The sequence below is a fragment of the Bos taurus genome, chromosome 10 (genome assembly GCF_002263795.3).
Source record: "Bos taurus isolate L1 Dominette 01449 registration number 42190680 breed Hereford chromosome 10, ARS-UCD2.0, whole genome shotgun sequence".
Taxonomy (NCBI): Eukaryota; Metazoa; Chordata; class Mammalia; order Artiodactyla; family Bovidae; genus Bos; species Bos taurus.
The window spans coordinates 78859548-78882300 of NC_037337.1; the positions used below are offsets into that span (position 1 = coordinate 78859548).

The window sequence follows — 22753 nt, forward strand, 5'->3', positions numbered from 1 at the left end:
AGTTCTTTTTTTTTTTTAATTGAGGGATAATTGCTTTACTATAGTTTGTTAGTTTCTGCCATACATCAACATGAATCAGCCATAAGTATAGGTATGTACCCTCGCTCTTGAACCTCCACCCACCTCATCCTATCCCTCTAGGTTGTCACAGAGCCCCAGCTTGAGTTCCCTTAGTAGTACAGCAAATTCCCACCGGCTATCTGTTTTACGTATAGTAGTGTATATGTTTCCATAGTACTCTATCCATTCGTTCCACCCTCTTCTCCCCCTACCCCACACCATGTCCACAAGTCTGTTCTCTATGTCTGCATCTCCATTGCTGCCCTGCAGATAGATTCATCAGTACCATCTTTCTGTATTCCATATATATGCCTTACCATATGGTATTTATTTTTCTCTTTCTTACTTCACTCTATTTAATAGGCTCTGGGTTCATCCACCCTATTAGAACTGATTCAAATGCATTCCTTCTGATGGCTGAGTAATATTCCATTGTACATATGTACCACAGCTTCTTTATCCATTCATCTGTCGATGTACATGTAGGTTGCTTCCATGTCCGAGCTATTGTAAATAATGCTGCAGTGAACATTGGGATACATGTGTCTTTTTCAGTTATGATTTCCTCAGGGTATATGCCCAGTAGTGGGATTGTTGGGTCATATGGTAGTTTTATGCCTAGTTTTTTAAGGAATCTCCATGTTGTCTTTCATAGAGGCTGTATCAACTTACATTCCCACCAGTGCAGGAGGACTCACTTTTCTCCACACCCTCTCCAGCATTTATTGTTTGTAGATTTTTTGATGATGGCCATTCTGACCACTATTAAGGTGATATCTCATTGTAGTTTTGATTTTTTTTTTAAATTCTTTGAAGTGGTTGTTTCTTTAAGCTCTTTCTACTTTCTTAAAGTAGGGATTGAGCACTCTGAGCTTCCCTCTTAAAAGGAAGCTTGGGTTTATCTTTGAAAAGATAAACAAGATGGATAAACCTTTAGCTAGACTCATTAAGAAAAAGAGAATTTAAATAAATAAAATTTTAAATGAAAGAGGAGATGTTTTAATTGATACTACACAAATACAAAGAATCATGAGACTACTATGTACAATTAAACACAATAAACTGGACAATCCTGAAGATATGGAGAAATTGCTATCATCCACAAATCAGTCAGCATGACAAGACCACAGGTAACATACTCAATGGTGAAAAACTGAAAACTTTTCCTCTAAGATCAGGGACAAAACACAGACAGGCACCATTACCACTTGTATCCAACATAGTCATGGAAGTCCCAGCCAGAGCAATTAGACAAGAAAAAGAAATAAGTCACCCAAATCATAAAGGAATAAATGAAAATTGATATTCATCTTTAAGGCACATGGACTGTAGAACAGTCTTATGGACTCTGTGGGAGAGGGAGAGGGTAGGAAGATTTGGGAGAATGGCATTAAAACATGTAAAATATCATGTATGAAACGAGATGCCAGTCCAGGTTCAATGCACGATACTGGATGCTTGGGGCTAGTGCACTGGGACGACCCAGAGGGATGGTATGGGGAGGGAGGAGGGAGGAGGGTTCAGGATGGGGAACACATGTATACCTGTGGTGGATTCATTTTGATATTTGGCAAAACTAATACAATTATGTAAAGTTTAAAAATAAAATAAAATTAAAAAAAAAAAAGAATATACCATATGTTGAAACACAAAGCAAGTCTCAATAAATTTAAATATTGAAATCATATGAGGCATATTTTTCACCACTATGCCATGATCAACTATTGATACAAGAAGAAAACTGGAAAAATCACAAATACATGGAGACTAAACAACATGCTACTGAACAGCTGTGAGTCGATGAAAATATCAAAAGCAGAAATCAAAAAATATCTGACCACAAATAAAAATGAAAATACAACATATAAACATCTATGGGATATAGCAAAAGCCATACTTAGAAGGAGGTTTTTAGCAATAAGCCCTCCTTCAAGAAATAAGAAATATCTCAAATCAAAAGTCAAACCTTATACCTAAAGGAACTGGGTGGGGTCGGGGGAGAAAGTCTAACATCAATATAAGGGAGAAAATAAAAATCAGAGCAGAAATAAATGCAGCAGAGACTAAAAAGGCGATAGAAAAAGTTAATGAAACTAAGAAATAGTTCTTGGAAGATAAAACGAAATTGGCAAACCTTTAGCTAGACTGGCTTATAAAACCAGAAATAAGGAGAAATTGCAAATAATAGCACAGAAATATAAAGGATTGTAAGAGAAGACTGAACAGTTATAGATCAAAAAATTAGGCAACTTATAAGAAATGGATCGATTCTTAGAATCATACATTTTTTCAGGACTGAATCCATGCAAATGAATAGATCACTCACTAGTAGGGAGATGGAAACAGTAATCAAAAACCTCCTAAGAAACAGCATCCAGTACAAAACAACTTAATTGGTGAATTCTATCAAACATTTATGTTTTAGTTTTTATTTTTTGGGGGGCCCCGAGGCATGTAGAATCTTAACTCCCTGCCAGGGATTGAACCCTCGCCCCCTGCATTGGAAGGCGAAGTCTTAACCACTGGACGGCCAAGGAAGTCCCTATCAAACATTTAAAGAACTAGTACCAGTTCTTCTCAAACTCTTCCCAACACTAGAAGAAAAGGGAGCACTTCATAACTCTTTTTATGAGCCAACATTACTCTAATACCAAAATCAGACAAGGACAACAAAAAGAAAATTACAGGCCAGTATGTCTAATGAACTTAGATGCAAAACATCTAGACAAAACATTAGCAAATGAATATAACAATATGTTAAAAGGATCATACACCACGGTCAAATAGGATTTACTCCAGGGATATAAAGATAGTTTAATATACACAAATCAATCAACATAAATACAACACTTTAACAAAAATGAAGGATAAAAATCATGATCATTTTATCAATAGATGCAAGAAAAAAGGATTTGACAAGAGTCATCACCTATTTATCATTAAAGTAAAATACAATGAGCTGGAAGGAGCATACATCAGTATGATAAAGGCTGTATATGATAGACCCACAGCTAACATACTCAGTAGTGAAAAACTGAAAGATTTTCTTCTCAGATTGAGACCAAGACAAGGATACCCATTCTTGCCACTCTTACTCAACATGGTGGTGAAATTCTAGCTAGAGCAATTAAGTAAGAAAAAGAAATAAAAGTCCAGATTGGAAAGGAAGAAGTGAAACTGTCAGTATTTGTGGATGACATGATTTTATATATAGAAAACCCTAAAGATTCCATAGAAAAGCTATTAAAAATAATATTTTTATTTTTTATTATAACTTTATTTTTATTAGAGGCTAATTACTTTACAATATTGTATTGGTTTTGCCATACGTCAACATGAATCCGCCACGGGTGTACACATGTTCCCCATCCTGAACCCCCCCTCCCACCTCTCTCCCTGTACCATCCCTCTGGGTCATCCCAGTGCACCAGTCCCAGGCGTCCTGTATCATGCATTGAACCTGGATGTTTCAGTAATAATAAATGAATGAAATAAACTTGTAGGATAAAAATAAACATATAAAAATCTGTTGCATTTCTCTACACTAAGAATGAACTAGCATAATGAGAAATTAAGAAAACAATTCATTTTACAATTGCAACAAAGAATAAAATACCTAGGAAGATTTTAATCCAAGGAAGTGAAAACTACAAGACATGTTGAAAGAAACTGAATAAGACACAAACAAATGGAAAGATAGTCCATGTTCATGAGTTGCAAGAATTAGCATTGTTAAAATGTACGTATTACCTAAAGCAACCTGTAGATTCAGTGGAATCCCCATCAAAATACAATGATATTTTTCATAGAAATAGAACCAAAAAAATCCTATAATTTGTAAAAAATAGCAGAAGACCCTTGGATAGCCAAAGCAATCTTGAGAAAAATGATCAAACTGAAGATATTGCACTCCCTCATTTCAAATTATACTACAAATCTGTAACAATCAAAACAGCATAATATTGGAAGAAGAGCCCAGAATTTGAGAGCTCAGAAGTAAACCCATAGATATATAGACAATTAATTTGCAACCAAGGAGCAAAGCACATAAAATGGAGAAAGGAGTACTGGGAAAACCAGATAGCACATGCAAAAGAATGAAACTAGACCCTGTCTTACATTGTACACAGAAATTAATAAAAATGGATTAAAGACTTGAATGTAAGACTTGAAACCGTAAAACTCCAGAAAAAAATCATGGGCAGTATGCTTTTGACATTAGTTTTAGCAATATCTTTCTGGATATGTATTCTTAAGCAAAGGAAGCAAAACTAAAATTAACCACATGGGACTACATCAAACTAAAAAGCTCTGCACAGCAAAAGAAGCCATCAGCAAAATGAAAATACAGCCTACCAAACAGCAGAAGGTACTTGCACATCATGTGTCTATAAGTGGTTGATACTCAAAATTTATAAAGAACAACAATTTTTTTAAAAAATTAAAAATGGGCAGAGGTTCTGAATAGACACTCTTCCAAAGCAGGTATACAAATAGCCAACAGGCACATCAGAAAATTTTCCACATCACACTAGTTAGGGAAGTGCAACTCAAAACCACAAAGAGATACCACTTCACACCCATTAGAATATAACAAGTGTTTGAGAGGATATGCAAAAAAGGGAACCCTCATATACTGTTGGTGGCAGTGTAATTATGTGCAGCCACTGTGGAAAAACAGTATGGAAGTTCCTAAAGACATTAAAAATAGAACTATCATTTGATCCAGCAATTCACTTTTTGGATATTTATCCAAAGGAAGTAGAATCACTATCTCGAAAAAATATCTACATTTCCACCTTTACTGCAGCATTATTGCCAGGACCTGGAAGCAACCTAAGTGTCCATTGATGGATGAATAGAGAAAGAAAATGAGGTATATATATGCTATAGGACATTAGTCAGTCATAAAAAAAAATGAAATCTTGCTACTTGTAACAATATGAATGGACCTTGAGTCTATTGTGCCAAGTGAAATAGATCAGACAAAAACAAAGACTGTATGATTTCACTTGTATATGTATTCTAATAATAATCAACTCATAGATACAGAGAGTTGATTGGGCTTCCGTCGTAGCTCAGTCGGTAAAGAATCTGCCTGCGATGCACGAGACTGCAGTTCTATCCCTGGATTGGAAAGATCCCCTGGAGAAGGAAATGGCAGTCCACTCCAGTATTCTTGCCTGGAGAATCCCATGGACAAAGGAGCCTGGCAGGCTACAGTCAGTGGGGTCACAAGAGTTGGACACGACTTAGCGACTAAACCACCAGATACAGAGAAACAGATTGGTGGTTGCCAGAGGCAGGGGTTGGTGAGTGGGTTAAATGCGTGAAAGGAGTCAAAAGGCACAAACTTCTACTTATAAATTCTGGGGGTGTAATATACAGCATGTTGATTATAGTTAATAATATTGTTTGGCTGAAACTTTCTGAGAGTAGATTGTAAAATTTCTCATCACAAGAGAAAAATTGTACAATGTGTGGTGACAGATATTAGCTAAATTTATTGTACTAATCATTCCATAATATATATTTATATCAAATCATCATGTTGTACACCTAAAATTAACATAATGTTATTTGTCAGTTATATCTCAATTAAAAGGAGAGCTGTATGGACAGTTTTAAATAGCTATGAGCACTTTGTATGATAAGAAAAAACAATAAAACACAAGACAATTTTAGGTTATTTCAAAAAGTTAAATAAGAAACTCAATTAAAAGTTGTAGAAAAATATTCTTATGTGACTTAGAATCTGAGTTATAAAATTTTAGAAATAGACTAATTGAATCTAGTCCTTTTGTTTTCAAATAATGGAAATTATATGTTACCAGATCAGAGTCACATAGCCAGTTATTGGAAGAGCATGATTCGAACTTTCATTTGAAATCTAGGCCTTCAACTCTTTATTCCAGCTTTCATACTTCTCAACTGCTTATGTTTATTATCTAACCACTTGCTTTTAAAGTGACCTGAAAATTTACAGTGAACTCTGAAAGACGTTTATACTTTAAATTGACTTGTTTATCAATTTATCAGTTAATAGTTGTGGTCTCTAAATTCTCCCCAGTACTATTGATCTATGAGAGACCTGTCTCACTTTTTTTTTAAATTTATTTACTGATTTTAATTGAAGGATAATTACTTTACAATATTGTGATAGTTTTTGACATATATCAGTATGAATCGGCCGTAGGTATATATGTGTCCTCTCCATCCTGAACTCCTCTGCTACCTCCCTCCCGACCTTATCCCTCCAGGTTGACACAGAGCACCAGCTTTGGGTGCCCTATGTTATACATCAAACTTCCACTGGTTATCTATTTTACGTATGGTAATGTATATGTTTCGGTGCTATTCTCTCAAATCATCCCACCCTCTTCTTCTCCCACTGAGTCTAAAAGTCTATTCTTACTTTAAAACTTATAGACTTCCTGAGAAGCAAGAGTTTAAACATCTCACTCAATGCCAGAGTGCCTTATGTGTTAGACTTTGAACATAGACATTACTATATTAGTCATTTTTAGTATGCTATCTCATTGAATTCTTAGAACTGTAAGAGATATGAAAAAGCTGAAGTTAGAGAAAGAAGATAATATGGCCATTATTTCTTTAAAGTGGCTAATTTATTCTGATATCATGTTCAGTGCATTTTTCTAATCCACCACACTATCCATTGTTATAAAAACCTCAGCCAGAGAGAGTGCCCAATTTGTATAATACTTGGTAAATATTTAGCTGTAACAGTTTTACTCCTAAAAAAGTTGTTCACATATAAAAACAATGATTGGTCTTTGTTGTTGAAAGTATTTAAACCAACCATCATGCTAAGTTAGTATTCATCCAGTTTCTTTTTCCTTCCAGGCCTGTATGTGGAATCAGAGGGAAAACTCTCATAATTAACTTGCCAGGTAGCAAGAAAGGATCTCAGGTAAGCAGTCTTCATATTTATATGGTTTGTTTGAGAAATTTTGGCCAGCTGTGAGAGTTAGCCATACAAGAAGTTGGAGTCCTCCACAAGACCTCACTTCTGACACCAGTTGCAGTTCAGTGCATTCCCAAAACCACCCTCTGTTTCAATAATTCACTCGATAGATTCAGAGAACTCATTGAAAGGTGGTATACTCATGCTGCTGCTGCTGCTGCTAAGTTGCTTCAGTTGTGTCCGACTCTGTGCAACCCCATAGACGGCAGCCCATCAGGCACCCCCGTCCCTGGGATTCTCCAGGCAAGAACACTGGAGTGGGTTGCCATTTCCTTCTCCAATGCATGAAAGTGAAAAGTGAAAGTGAAGTCGCTCAGTCATGTTGGACTCCTAGCGACCCCATGGACTGCAGCCTACCAGGCTCCTCCATCCATGGGATTTTCCAGGCAAGAGTACTGGAGTGGGTTGCCATTGCCTTCTCTGGTATACTCATAGTTATGGTTTATTATATGGAAAGGATACAGATTAAAATGAACTGGGGAAAGAGGTGCATAAGACAGAATAAAGAAATACCAAATGAAGAAGAGCTTCTAATATCTTCTCCCTGTGGAGTCATGAACACATTACTCTCTGGGCATCAGTATGTAACGACACAAGGTTTATTGCTTATCAAGGAAGCTCTAAGTCCTTAACATCCGTAGTTTTTATTGAGGTACATCATATATTGCCCGTATGGCTGACCTTTAGTCTCTTGCATTTCCCAGAGCCTGGGCTAATACTTGTAGTCTCCAACACTTACCAGAGCCAAATATCACACTTCCCAAAGTCTCCATAATAAATCACACTGTTAGACTGCCTGGTAGCAAAAGTTTCCAGACAGAAAAAAGGCACTCCTTTCATTTCGCAGTAACTAAGGGCATAGGCCAGATTCTCTTTGGGTAAAGTTAAATTTTCTTTATACAAACTACTCCCTGGCCTCTGGCCAAGGCTTTCTTACAACTAAACAATAATATTTGTCTGGCTGAGCATCTATATTTACTATAGCATTTATATTATAGACACAACAACAGTAGTAGTGTGAATATACCTAAGATTTGGAGGAGCCAGAGAGAGATAGGATTAAAATCAGAGAAACGAGTAATTCATCCTCTAAAGCCATTATACAAATTTTCATATTTTTGTACTCATGTACTAATTTTCCACCTGATCTTCTGTTATTGTACCCTATGATACATTTCGCACAGAACTGTTTACCATAGAAATTAGCTCTCTTGCTCAGGCCAGTCATTACCCATTGAGAAGGCTTTAACTCAAATTCTTAGTACATGTGGCCATCAATATCAGCAGTTTAATCTTACTAACAATGCTTGTATTATATCGTAGTATAGTAGTAAATATAACCTGAAAAATAAGAGTCAAAAGATACTGAAACATTACTGAAGTCCTATACACACAGTAACAGTTAACCTAGTCGTCATCATATCATATGATCAAGATGTATCCCAGAGCGATGCTCCTCAGGTTTACAGACTTGTCAGGTTCCAAAAGCAATCTATGCCTTTTCCCTTTCTAGCATCTGCTACAGCTGAGCCAAGAAACAATTTCATCTCTTGTTTTAAGCTGCTTTTGAGGCACCAAAGTAATACTGGATTTCCCTGCTGCATAACCCCTTTAAACTCATTCCTTTACCTTCAACTACCATTTCTCCTTCTCTCCATTTATATTCAAGCATTTCCTTTGAACATCTTGAATGAGACACTTGATTTGGCCACTGGGCTGGTCCAGATGGCCATCAGTAATACTAGGTCAACAAGTACTTCCCTCTCAATCCATTCCATTTATTAAAGATAAGGTTACATAGTACAGAGTTAGTGGGGAGTCTGAAACCCCAGGCAATATAATTGCATTTACTCTTAAGCCCAATTTGGCCAGATGGAGTAAGACATAGTTTGTACCATCAAACCCTTAGGAATTCTGACATAAAGGTTTAAAAGTGTAGTTACGGTTTCAGCCTAAGAATCATCCCTGCCTCTGGCACCCACAGTTACAGCCCTGGTCCTCAGACCACTGCATCACATAGAAAAGAATAGTGTTCAGGTGATGTGGGAAAAAAAGAAAAAGAACAATTGTAAAGAGAAAAGTGTAGTTGTACAAACATCCTTTTCCATCCCCTCTTAGTAGAAAAGCAGACGAATCTGTCTGGAGAGAACACTCACTTAACCTCCCTAACGTTGAGTATGATCATACACTAATAAAAGCTCATGCATTTATCTCCTCCCATTTTAGACAACAAGTGTTTAAGTTTCAGTTTTCTATCATATTATTGCTCTGAAGAGGAAAGTGTGTTCCTTGGTCTAAAGATGTGTGCCTCCATGGTCACTGACACAATATCTTCTGTTCTGGTCCTTTTATAGTCCGTTGAGCATGTGTATCTACTCTGGAATAAACAAGGCTCATCCAGAGTAAGTGTCTATACCTAGTAGACCTCATTTGTAGCCTTGTACCCATTTGTAGTTAGTTGGACTAACAACATCAGCCCAGCTTGCCAGGTATACGTAGGACTTTTCCCTTGGGGAATTCGCTGCATAGCCCTCTGCCGTCTGTCTCTCCTTAGAGCAGACAAAACAGTTCTTATTGGCATTTGTGCCTCATAGTGTAAGAGGAATATATCTAGATGCAGCCCGTTTCTGCCTTCTATAGGCCCCTAGTGTCCACTCATCTCATGGGCCCAGGTGGCCGTGTCAAGAAAGTATACCAGGATATCTGCTCTCCAGTACCAGTCAACTTCCAATTCTGAAAGGGAGTTCTTCTGATGGGCATTAACAGTCTACTTTAATATACCCATTACATTCCCAGAGTGATTTCCATAGAGCCATACCCCATACAGGTATCCCTTTAATAGACCAGTTTTCCATTGCCCATCTGCCTGACCATATGACTAGGCCATTTGAACACTTCCCATGAGTCAGTAAAAACCCAAACATAGGGGCAAACAAGCAGTTCAGCCCATGGAGCTGATTTGTTTTTACCTTCTTCAATCAGAGTGGCGGCCTTCCAAACAGGATGCTGTCCCTTCACCTTGGAATTGCCATCCATAAACCAAGCAGCTCTTTGTTGATCAATAGAAAGCTGTTTATAGGGCACCGCCCAAATGGCCCAAGTGGCCATAGGATCCAGCAGCTCCTCAGGTGATTCCGAAGTCAGCCCTAGGTGAAAAGAGGCTGCCTGCTCGTGAGTACCTCCTTGCATTCTCCTGGTAGCATGATTCTATATGCAACATTTCCATTTTATTATGGAACTCTCCTGGGCATTGCCTTCCTTCCTCATTAGAGCTTTTCTCTGAAATTACCAAGACATTATAGATATTTCAGGTTTCAGAGTTATTGTGTGTCCTTTAGTCATAAGGACGGTCTCAGTTAAAGTCCAATAACAAGTAGTAATTGTCTCTCAAATGGAAATTTTTTGGTCCAAAATTCCAGCAGTTGTTGAGTGGCACTCACAGGTTTTTGCTATAAGCCCTCGTCTACATGCCACACAAGGCTTTTGTACAGCAAATTAATAATCTGTGTGGTCCCATTTAGCATGTCCAAGTAGAAGACTGGATTTACGTGCCTCCTGTTTTACAGTGTGAGATAGGGGATAAATTCTCCAGACAACATACATCCTCATAATACATTCAGGTAGAAATTCACCATTCACATAAAGTTCATAAAGTTCACATAAACATTGTAATTCTTACCTAAATGTTTACCTTAATCCCATCAACTGCTGCATTCCCATAGCGTCCCATTCTAACTACACTCCTCCCACCTCCCATTAGGATTTCAACAGGTTTTAGAATCACACTACATGGAGCCCCCATGTCAAGGAGTCCCAGAAAAGTCTCTTATCTGTCTCCTAATGAGTTTAGCCATTTGTGTGCACGTGGCCTTGGAATTCTAAGGCCTGGCTTGGGCCAAGGAATCCAGACCCTTTTGTCATACCTCATATTGATTATATTATGGGGCCATCACTTAAGGTGATTCAAGGTAAGGTTTCTTTGCCTTCTATCTTTCTAAATTCCACCAAACTAGTGTAAAAAGAAATTTGCTTAGGATCTCTTAATGTTAGGAGATCAGCAGATCTCCCATCTGTCCACTCAACACAACAGTGCTTCTTTAAGACATCTGTTTTGCCCCCATTAATATTCACTTCATTCATACACATCTTAATAACCATATAAGTGTTTCCACCCTGCTAGGACAAGTCCCTTGAATCTCTTGTTTCTCTTTCCCCATTTTCTTATGAATCAGTCCAACTTTATTTACTATTTATTACTTCAACGTGAATTTTTCCACGGCTACGTGGAATTTTTCTGAGGCTAGCAGCTACATGTCAGACCATCCAGAAGCCAAGCTTGACCCAGCCTCAGGATCTACCCCAACATTCTCCATTACTTTTGTTTTAGCTAGTACAGATACCATTTATTGTTTGTGTGTTGATGTGACTCCTTAGGAGTTAGATCTTTCATTTCCAAATTTAACTGCTAATTTTGTTTCCAGTAACTAATTGCAGTACAGCTGCAATGCCATTCTTTGGGTGACCCTGTATTCTTTGAGACTCTAAAGATTCGTTATCCCGCACATTCTCTTCCTTCCTCTTCCTGGGTCGCAAGTTTCAGTGAGTCAGGCTGTTTCTGTCAAATCTCACTTCTTAATACCAACTGTAAGGAGTTTTTACCAGCTGCAAAAGTTAGCCAGCTAACTTCTTGTGGAGCACTCCACAAGACTAACCTCACTTCTGTCATCAATTGCAATTGAGAGGATTTCTAAAATCACCCTCACTTTTAATAATTCACTAAAAGGACTCACAGAACTCACTGAAAGCTGTCATACTCATGAGTATGTTACATCACAGGGAAAGAATACAAGATGAAATCAGCCAAGGGAATGAGTATATATGGCTAAGTCTAAGTGAGGTAACAGTCAGGGAACTTGTGGTCATTCTCTTTAATGGAGTCATAGATAGCATCACCTCCTGTTAACATAAGATAGTTGTTGTTGCTGTTTAGTCTTTAAGTCATGTCCAACTCTTTGTGACCCCATTGACTGTAGCCCACCAGGCTCCTCTATCCCTGGAATTTCCCAGTCAAGAATACTGGAATGGGTTGTCATTTCCTTCTCCAGGAGATCTTTCCGACCCTAGGATCAAACCTGTTTCTCCTGCATTGCAGGCGGATTCTTTACTGCTGAGCCACTGGGGAAGCCCAGTATAAGACAACACACGTAGAGCATTGCTAACTGTGCACACTCTCCTTTTCCTATGCTAACTGGCTTTTACCTTTGGTGTTCAGAGTTTTTATTGGAACTTGATCACTTATTGCCCATGTGGTTGACCTTTAGTCAACCATTCCCAGTTCTTTCCAGAGGTAAAACTGATACCATGTTTCCCAAAGCCCTCATAATAAACCATGTTGTTAGACTGTCCAGTGGCTAAAGCCCCCAGGCAGAGACACTCTTATCAGGCATGATATAATAAGGAACTAGAGATCACCTCCTAAAAGCAGAGAATAAAGGCCAGACTTCTCTTTGATTAGAGTTAAATTCCTTATTATACAGTTTTTTCCAGGAGGGTAAAAGGTAGCTACCTTCCAGGTATTCCAGTAACCGATGTTTCTTTACATATTAAATTTTAAGGTAAGTTGCTTCACATGTGAAAGAGAAAGACTTCTGCTCAAATATACTCCCCAGATATATCTGGCCTTACTTTCTGATTTTAAAGTTCTCACCTGTTTTCTTTTGGTGATACATTATAGGTGATAATGGACATATTTTGGGCATTAGCTGCCTGTTGTCCTTACTTATTAGCACCCTACAATAAATGCTGTACTTTCCTTCACCCCCTTCAAAAAAAAAAAAAGAGAGAGAGACTGTTTTGACTTTTATGCTGCACAAACTTATATCTACTTTTACATATTGCACAATTTTGTCTATCTGTACTTTACAATTGTAATCAGAACCTAAGTTCTCTGAATAAAATAGTTGAATATTCAGTCAGTTTGTTAGTTCTAGTATCCTTCTTTTACCAGAAAGGTGAAAACTATTACCTGCTCTCTCATAATGTATCTTTAAATCCCAAAGTTGTATAGAAGTTTTACTTTAAAAAAAAAAAAAAATTGCTGTGTGTTTATATAGTGGAGTTCTTCAGCTTATGGAGAGTACTGTAATATTTACCAGTTTACTTCATATTTCACATTGCAAAGACAATGCATTAAATATGATTCATTCTTAAGACAGATGGAGAGAAAATCACAAGTAAATCCAAAATCACAAATAAATTTGATTGCTCCCATTTTACATGCCTATAAAAATACTTCATCTTCGTTTTTTTCCTTCCTCTTGCATACAGGAATGCTTTCAGTTCATACTACCAGCCCTACCTCATGCCATTGACCTTTTACGTGATGCCATTGTAAAAGTAAAGGAAGTTCATGATGAACTTGAAGATTTACCTTCCCCGCCACCACCTCTTTCCCCTCCTCCCACAACTAGCCCCCATAAACAGACAGAAGACAAAGGGGTTCAATGTGAGGAAGAGGAAGAAGAGAAGAAAGATAGTGGTGTTGCTTCAACAGAAGATAGTTCTTCATCACATATAACTGCAGCAGCCATTGCGGCCAAGGTAAGCCTGTTGAGAGAGACCCAGAGATCTAAAGGACCCATAGGTAAATGTATTGATTTCATCTCTCTTTCCATCCCATTCTTCCATAACTTAAATACAATTTTGTGGCATCCTTTAAAAAGAACTGGAATATTCATGACACTCTAAGCTGTATTCCCTCTATTATGTTGAGTTCTTGAAACATTTAAGTTTTGTTTTGAGTTCTGAGGCATTAAAAATTCTGCTGTTACCTATTGAAGTAGTAGCTCCCATGATAAACAATGTGACATTTAAGAACTCTGTGAAGATGTCAGTTTTGTGACCATATTAAATATATAATGTTTATGTATTCAGAACATCAAATATTCACAGATTCTTAAAGGAGCATCAAAAGAGGGTAAAAGACCTAAGATGGTTCAAGGAATTAGTTGAGAAAGATTAATATATTTTTTTTAAAAGACAAGACTTTTCATCAATTAACTACCATTTATTTAACTGTTGGACACAATTTACACCAGTCATATGGAGAAGAAATGGATGTAAGGTATTTGTATTTTTAATTTAATAAAGCAATAAATATTGTTAAAGCAGTATCAAAATATTGCAAGTTCTCTTCAAGCAATTCTGGGAGTAAATAGTACCATACAGTACTTAGTACAGTAAATAGTACCATACATTACTTCTGTAAATTTCATCATCATCTCAGAGTCACAGAACATGATTTACATTGTTAACCATATATCATATAACCCACCTTGTATACTTTAAAATCTTCAGAGAGTAGCATATCCCTTCTGGAAGTAATGTTTGTTCATTGATCGAGAATGTAAAGATTGGTGATCTAATCGTTTATGAAGTAATTCCTAAACTTTTATGGCTCGTCCAGAAATTTGGGCTATGAGCTTAGCATGAGAGGATTTTTGGACAACATTTATATTGGAAAGAATCATAGGGATCCTTTTGAAGTGTCCATTCAGACAACCATTAGATGGTTCCTTCACTGAAAACTGGATCATTCCATCTCCAGATCCATTCAGTGATCCATTAAGTCCTTACTTAGAGTAGTAAGTATTTAAGTTATGTGTGAGGTTTGTTTTATTTCATTTTGTTTTGTTTTTATGGAACTGATTGATTAAATAGGTACATTATTAAATCATCATATGTTCTCTTTCTTTTACTCTTAATTAAAAGAGTTAAAAGTACCATCAGTTTCAACCTTAAAAAAAGCGTATACCATCTTAATTCTTAAGCTGATTTTGTCATTATACATTTGCGAATTTTGGGCATTTCAGTGTTCCATTTGTTTTCAATTTTTTCCTTTCCAGTCATTTTGCTTGTATAGTTTCATGTTTTCCTGTCATTGTATTCATCATTGTTATGTGTTGTGCATTAGAAGCATCCATTCTACACCAGTCCTGCTGTTATCATGGCACACGGTGAGCAGCCCATCCCTGGTCTCATCAGTTATTCCCATGATGCAACAGGCAGTGCAGAGGAACCGGTAAGACAAGAGGCTTTTGCATTACTGATTTTGCAAGTATATAGCCTACCTCCTGTATGGAGGTAGGCTGTGACTTATTACAGAAGATGTGTTTTATTCTGAAGGACCTTCACTAGTGCTTTTTTGTTGAAAATATAAGTGCCACTGAGTATCTTCCATCAAGGAATTTAATAGTTTCTCCTGTACCTGAAGTACTCTAACATCATTAAGATTTTATAGTATGTGGCAATGAACTTTCATCACATGATTTCCAAGAAATTCATGACTCAGAAGTCTTTTTCTTTAGTAATTTCATTACATACTTTGAAATATATTGCCTGCCTTAATTAAGATAATCCCGTAAGAAGATCACATTAAGTTTTAAAAATCAAAACAGATTGGTCAGAATAATATTTAATTTATATCAACCTTGCTTTTTTTTTCTTATGATTTTGCATCTTTCTTTTCTATAACTGTGTTTGCATTACAACCATTTAGAGAGTTGAGGCTTTGTACAAAAGCTAATTACTAATCTTCAGATAGAAACTTTTAAGGATATGTATCACTTCTTTCCGACTTTCCTGGTGGCTCAGACAGTAAAGATTCCACCTGTAATGCAAGAAATCTCTGGGTCGGAAAGATCCCCTGGAGAAGGGAATGGCTACCCACTCCAGTATTCTTGCCTGAAGAATTCCATGGACAGAGGAACCTGGAGGGCTACAGTCCATGGGGTCACAAAGAGTCAGATTAATACTTTGACGTTTTTTTCCATCACTTCTTTCAGTCATTAGCTGTCAATGGTACTTTGTGAAAAGTGTCAGGCTAGAAAAGATTAAACTGGTAAGTATAACTGAATAAGCAGTGACAATTTAGACCACAGCTGCAAAAAAAAAAAAAAAAACTCAGTCCCTGATATGAACATAAAATAAGAAAAGTAATAAAGTATAATTTTGTTTATAATCCTTAGAAGAAAAATACCCAGAATTTCAGGGGGATGCTAGGAGGAAAAGTAGTATTGGTTATCTTTTGGTAGATAAGCTACCAAATGGTGACTTTAACTGTCTATTCAACAAGCCACGCCTGGTTAGAAATATGCTTAGCCAAGTCAAAGGCCAAGTAGAAAAAGGAAATATTGGTTAATAAAATGATTAAGAATTTCAGTCAACAGCTGAATTCTCCAGCTATAGCTTTGCTATAAATTATAAACATTCCAAAATATACCAAACTGTCTTTTGTGTTCTCATATTATAAAGCAACCATAGCAACTATAATAATTATCCTGGTTTTCAAACTGAAATATTTGGAAGTTTTCTATTCATAACCAAGCTTTCAAGTTGTCATTCTGAGTGTTATGTTATTATGTGAAAAATATTTGAATAACCAAAAAGATTTGAATAACTCTTCAATAGTTAGTTCCTAGTGATCTGAATACTTGCTATTGCCAAACTGACAAGTTGCTTTTTCAGGAAACAAAGAAGCTTGAGGAATGCCCTTTGTAGTGGTTATTTCTTAGTTGTCTCTTCAGCAGTCATTTGCAGTTCCCTCTTCCTAACATTTTACCCCATTCCCCAGTCATGTGATTTAGGTGAGATTGACTAACCCTCCGGCCTATGTATTTCACATAGCCACAGTTTTAGTTCAAGAAACACATAATTCAGGTCAATAAGAGCATCTATTAGGTTTTATTTGCACTGCTAGGAACATAGACTCTCTGTTTTCTATTGAATATGAATGAGGACATATATAACTCTAAAAGAATTGCTGTCTTGAACCATGAAAGTAATGCCTCCCAATAATGCAGCCAACTGTAAAGAAGCCATGCTAAGAAATGGGAGAGAAAACGAGATCCTGAGTCCTGGTCACATTGTTTGACCATTTACTCAAGCACTTATTGACTACTCAGTTACCTGAGCCAATAGAGTACTTTAAAAACGTTAGAGGTAGAGATGGGTGAGCTGTGGTTTGCAACCAAAAAGCACGTTAGCATATCTCAATATGCAGTCTCTAACCAAAGAGGTGGAAAATTTTCCATATAATAACTGAAAAATAGAAAATAGGAATCCCTGAAGTTTCATATTTGAGTAAGAAACCTCATTCAAGGGAATAGAGAGTAGGAGAGTGTGACACACAGGAGGTATCTTGTCCCATCACTTCATGGCAAATAGATGGGGAAAAAGTGGAAACAGTGACAGATTATATTTTCTTGAACTCCAGAATCACTGCAGATGGTGTCTGTGGCCATGCATTTAAAAGATGTTTGTTCCTTGGAAGGAAAGCCGTGACAAACCTAGACAGTATATTTTTAATAAAAAGCAGAGACATCACTTTGCTGACAAAGGTCTGTATAGTCAAAGTTACGGTTTTTCCAGTAGTCATGTATGGATGAGAGAGTTGGACCATAAAGAAGGCTAAGCAATGAAGAATTGATGCTTTTGAACTATGGTGCTGAAGAAGACTTTTGAAATCCCTTGGACTACTTGGAGATCAAATCAGTCAATCTTAAAGGGAATCAACCCTGAATATTCATTGGAAGAACTGATGCTGAAGATGAAGCTCCGATACTTTGGCCACCTGATGCTAAGAGCCACCTCATTGGAAAAGACCCTGATGCTGGGCAAGATTGAGGGCAGGAGGAGAAGGGGACCACAGAGGATAAGATGGTTGGATGGTATCATCAACACCTTGGACATAAGTTTGAACAAACTCTGGGAGATAGTGAAGGACAGGGAAGCCTGGTATGCTGCAATCCACAGGGTCACAAAGAGTCAGACATGACTCAGTGAGTGAACAACAACAACACACAGGAGGAAACAGGGATAAATAAATCTTGCCCCTCTGATTACTAAAAAAGTATAAAGGTCTTTTCAAGGAGACTGGATCCAAATGTGAAAAAATTACAGCTATACTTTTGATGATTGCAATATGCTTGCACAACTCCAAACATAGTGAGAGGCATTTAAGACAAAGAGGCAGGAGACCCATGGAGATACATAATAATAAATCTTATCCCACTGACAGAAATTAAATCTTCTGGAGAAGTCCCATATAATAATGGTGGCCCCCAAGATGCATTGATTACAAGAAAATCTGCTGCCTGCTATGAGAAGAAAAAGAGTTGCTGATTTCCCTTTGGGAAATAATGGGCTACCCTGGTGGCTCAGACGATAAAAAAATCTGCTTGCAACATGGGAAAACTGGGTTTCTATCCCTGGGTTGGGAAGATCCCTTGGAGGAGGGTATGGCAACCTACTCCAGTAGTCTTGCCTGGAGAATCTCCATAGACAGAGATGCGTGGTGGGCTACAGTCCATGGGGTCACAAAGAGTCAGACACAGCTGAGAGACTAAGCACAGCACACAGCATAGAGAAAACTGTGTTCGACTGATAGGACCAATCAGGAACAGTCTACTTCCCAGAGTATGTATTTGTAACTTAAGAGAGAAAATGCTGAGTTAGCAGCCTACCAATATTATTGATTTACCTGGAGATAAATCACACCATTACCACCAGAGACACTTGCAAAGTTTTGGTCAGAAAATTGAAGAATGTACATAGTGTGTGTGTGTGTGTGTGTGTGTGTGTGTGTGTGTATGTATGTATTTTTTTATATATGTAATATGCTTAATGGAGAAGGCAATGGCACCCCACTCTAGTACTCTTGCCTGGAAAATCCCATGGATGGAGAAGCCTGGTAGACTATTAGTCCATGGGGTCGCTAAGAGTCAGACACAACTGAGCGACTTCACTTTCACTTTTCACTTTCATGCATTGGAGAAGGAAATGGCAACCCATTCCAGGATTCTCTTGCCTGGAGAATCCCAGGGAAGTGGGGGGCCTGGTGGGCTGCCGTCTCTGGGGTCGCACAGAGTTGGAAACTAAATATTAAAAAAATTAAGATCATGGCAACTGGCCCCATTACTTCATGGCAAATAGAAAGGGAAAAGGTCGAAGTAGTGACAGATTTCCTCTTCTTGGGCTCTGAAATCACTGCGGATATGACTACAGCCATGAAATCAGAAGACAATTGCTTTGTGGCAGGAAAACTATGACAAACCTAGACAGTATGTTGAAAAGCACAGACATTACTCTGCCAACAAAGGTTTGTTTAGTGAAGGCTATGGTCTTCCCACTGGTCACGTATGATTGTGAGATCTGGACCGTAAAGAAGGCAAAGCGCCAAAGAATTGATGCCTTCAAACTGTTGTGCTGGAGAACACTCCTGAAAGTCCACTGGACAGCAGGGAGATCAAGCCAGTCAATCTTAAGGGAAATCAACCTGAATATTCACTGGAAGGACTGATGCTGAAGCTGAAGCTCTAGTATTCTGGTAATCTGATACAAATAGTCGACTCATTGGAAAAGACCCTGATGCTGGGAAAGTTGAGGGCAGAAAGAGAAGAGGGCATCAGAGGATGAGATGGCTAGATGGCATCACCGATGAAATGGACATGAACTTTGGCAAACTTTGGGAGGTAGTGAGAGACAGGGAGGCCTGGCGTGCTGCAGTCCATGGGGTTGCAAAGAGTCTGACACGACTGGGCGACTGAAGAACAACTATATATATATGTGTAATGTGTGTTATATATGTTTACATAATATATATATACACACATAATTTTATTGTTCCTATCTGTGCTGATTTTAGTATATTTACATAATATTAAATATTATTTATAATATATTTTAGTATATTAAACAATATTAAAATAATAGTCACTCTTCTAAACATTTTATATATACCAACACTTTACATACATTGTCATTTTACTTATCAGAAAATTGAAGCACTAATTGGTAAAGGACATATAACCAGCTAGAGATCTAACTGGTATTCAAGTCCAGGCAGTCTGGCTCCTGAATCATCACTCTTGACCTCTCTAATGTAACACCTCTCAGTGCAAGAGAGAGAGAAAAACAGAATGATGTTCTGGGAGATGACTAGCTAGTACAAATTTGTTTGAAGAATGAGAACTAGGATATTTAGACCTTAGTTTGAAATACTTGAATGATAAAATTCAATGCACAACCTAAGCACTGTGAGTTATAGGATATATTTACTCTGAAAGGTTGCTGATTCAAGCAGTAGAGCTTTAAGCCATGAGCACAATTGGAATCAGAACTGTATTTAGACAAATACATGAAATCAAATGCTTTGGAGAACATAGTACAATACATGTTAAAGGATAGTATTTTTAAAGGTTTAATCATAATGTTCATAGAAATATAAAATGTGTCAAATATTTTATTTAATTAATGACAGAGCAGTAAGCTGTTAAACACGTTCAAACATGTTCAAAGTAAACAAAGGACACAAATGACAAAAAGTAAACAAAGTTGACAAAAAGTAAACAAATGACATGTATCATCAGTCACAAAGATTGGCGTGAATTTATAAATAGACACAAAACTCAGTCAGTATACACAGGGTAATAATCAAATATTCCTTCTCGGGACAAAATGTATTTACATTGCTATAGACAATAATTTGCATTACTATTAGTTTTCTGTAACTTGCAAAGTTGTAAAATAGTGAAAGTAAAAAGTTCAGATAACCCAGAAGAGTATACAAATCAGGACATTTTAATAATCTTTCTTACCCATTTTCCGGACAACTCTCTACACCCCCGATCATAATAACCTCAAAGATGATTTTTGATGCAAAAAAATGGCTGGTCTCATTCATTAGTTTGGGCTTGATTGATTATTTAGCTGCAGCAAGATATTAAGATAGCCGGATAGCCTCTCTGAGTTTTTTTTGCAGTTACTGAGGCTGCAAAATTAGCTTTTATCTGGAAATTTTCAGAGAGAATCTCAGATTCTACTTTTTAAAGTTTCTATTTTTGCCATTCCGAGTTTAGGTAACAGAGCCCTAGACAATCCCTTCACTCTGTTTTACCTGCAGGTACCTGTTATGGGATGAATTCCTCTCTTTTCCAGGTCACCAAAATGTCGTTACCACTTATAAGTGACCTTCCTTACCACATGCAAAGCTGAGACCCTCTACTCCAGGTATCGGGTCATTTTTCCTAAGAGGGCTTTGTAGTTATTAGCTCTGTGAGTATAGCCAGTCTTTATTCTTCAGAAGTGGTAGTCATATCTGATTAAATGGTCACCATTCTCGAACATGATACAGATATGTCCTTAGTTCAGCCATCGATTTCTTCAGTTATATCCTGGTAGAGAGGAGGACATTCTTCATAAATCTATGAAAATCACTATATTGTCAAGAAAAGTTACCATACCTTGTAAGAGTTTCTGATTTCTGAGGGAATCAGTTAAATCAAATATTTTTAGTTTTAAGAAATCAGAATCTACGAAATTGTGTTGGTTATACATAGATTGAGAAGAAAGAAAAAGAATCTCCTCACATACACAGAGAAGAGAACATTTGAAACATCAGTAATATTCCAAACAGCCAGAAAAAAAATTATTTGGTTTACTTAGTCCTAAGTAATCAGTTCTCATTCCATTAGATTTTAGCTTAGCAGTCTGCTTTCATGAAACTTTCACCTTTTAGACTGATGAGCATTTTGGAAATACTAGCTCAGTCCACTGCTACAGTCTAAAAGTTACCTAAACAATAGTATGACTTAAGCAGTCTGTACCCAAGGGTATATTCTTTGAAGTGTCAGTAGCTGAAAGTATCTGGTACAGTTCTTTCCATGAGGCTTATAAAACTGTCCTTCTTTGGTAAATGTACAAGCTTTGGTCTGTAGCTTATAGCATAACTTTGAGGTAAGCCTCAAAATCCATCTGTAGATGACAAGAACTTAATAGCTGGAGTTATTAACTGTTACCAGTAATTTCAGAATGGAAGAGAGTAAAATTCTCTGTTGAGGGGTGGAATATATTTCTTTCAAGAGTCTTAAGCAGTATTTTCCCTTAGAGTAAAAATATTAGGGTCTGTGAGGAATTGACAATTATCTAAGGACTTTACACAAAGCATAAAATCAATGAAATGGTTACATTAAAAGCAGTTTGCTTATATAAACTTAACCTAGAGAAGGCTGGGCTTCTCTTTCGACACAACTTTCCATGAAATTTATAGTTGTAACCCATCAAACAAATCTAATTATATCTTTCATCACTTTATCTGTGCTAAAAGAACAAGTTTTTGTGACTTCTAGGAACCTTCCAGGAAATCTCAAAGATAGTTTTAAGTGAAAGATACTCTGAAAATTTTTTAATAGTTTGTTCTATACTTAAGATTTGACTTTGAGTTTTCAGAGGAAATTTAGACACTTGATTTAAGATAAGATCATGGATGCCTGAGGAATAATTTTTAGGCCTTTTTAAATTAAAATGACTATAAAATAAAAGCATAAAAGGCACACAGTTGTTAAGAATTGACTCTTTCATAACTGAGGAAGTTTTTGTTCTTTTTCCAATTAAGAAGCCAAGCATATAACAAAATTAACATATAGCAAAGAAAATTATTCTGGTAAGACACTGAATTTCTGCTGTCTAGACAGATTACATAGATAGTAGGTAAAAGCACTCATCAGTAAGCCCAGGAAATAAGCCCATCAAAACTAAGTGAACTTTGTTTCAGGTGAATATATATTTTAACACATTTTGTAACTTATTTTCAGGCATTACAAATCCAAGGAAATAACTTCATTTTCCAAGTTTTATCTTTTGTTATGTTTT

General features: G+C 36.9%; 1 protein-coding gene across 12 annotated transcripts in view; it reads left to right on the forward strand.

Annotated features, from left to right (window-relative positions):
• Positions 1–22753, forward strand: part of GPHN (gephyrin) — a 535365-nt gene that overhangs the window by 296458 nt on the left and 216154 nt on the right. For 6 of the 12 annotated variants that reach the window (XM_059890892.1, XM_010809560.4, XM_010809563.4 and 3 more), the window contains 3 exons: positions 6925–6991; positions 13373–13645; positions 15018–15125. In XM_059890892.1, coding sequence (XP_059746875.1) covers positions 6925–6991; positions 13373–13645; positions 15018–15125 — 448 coding nt within the window. The remainder of the gene's footprint in view (positions 1–6924; positions 6992–13372; positions 13646–15017; positions 15126–22753) is intronic. The other 6 variants (XM_059890894.1, XM_015473269.3, XM_059890897.1 and 3 more) reach the window with 1 other exon arrangement.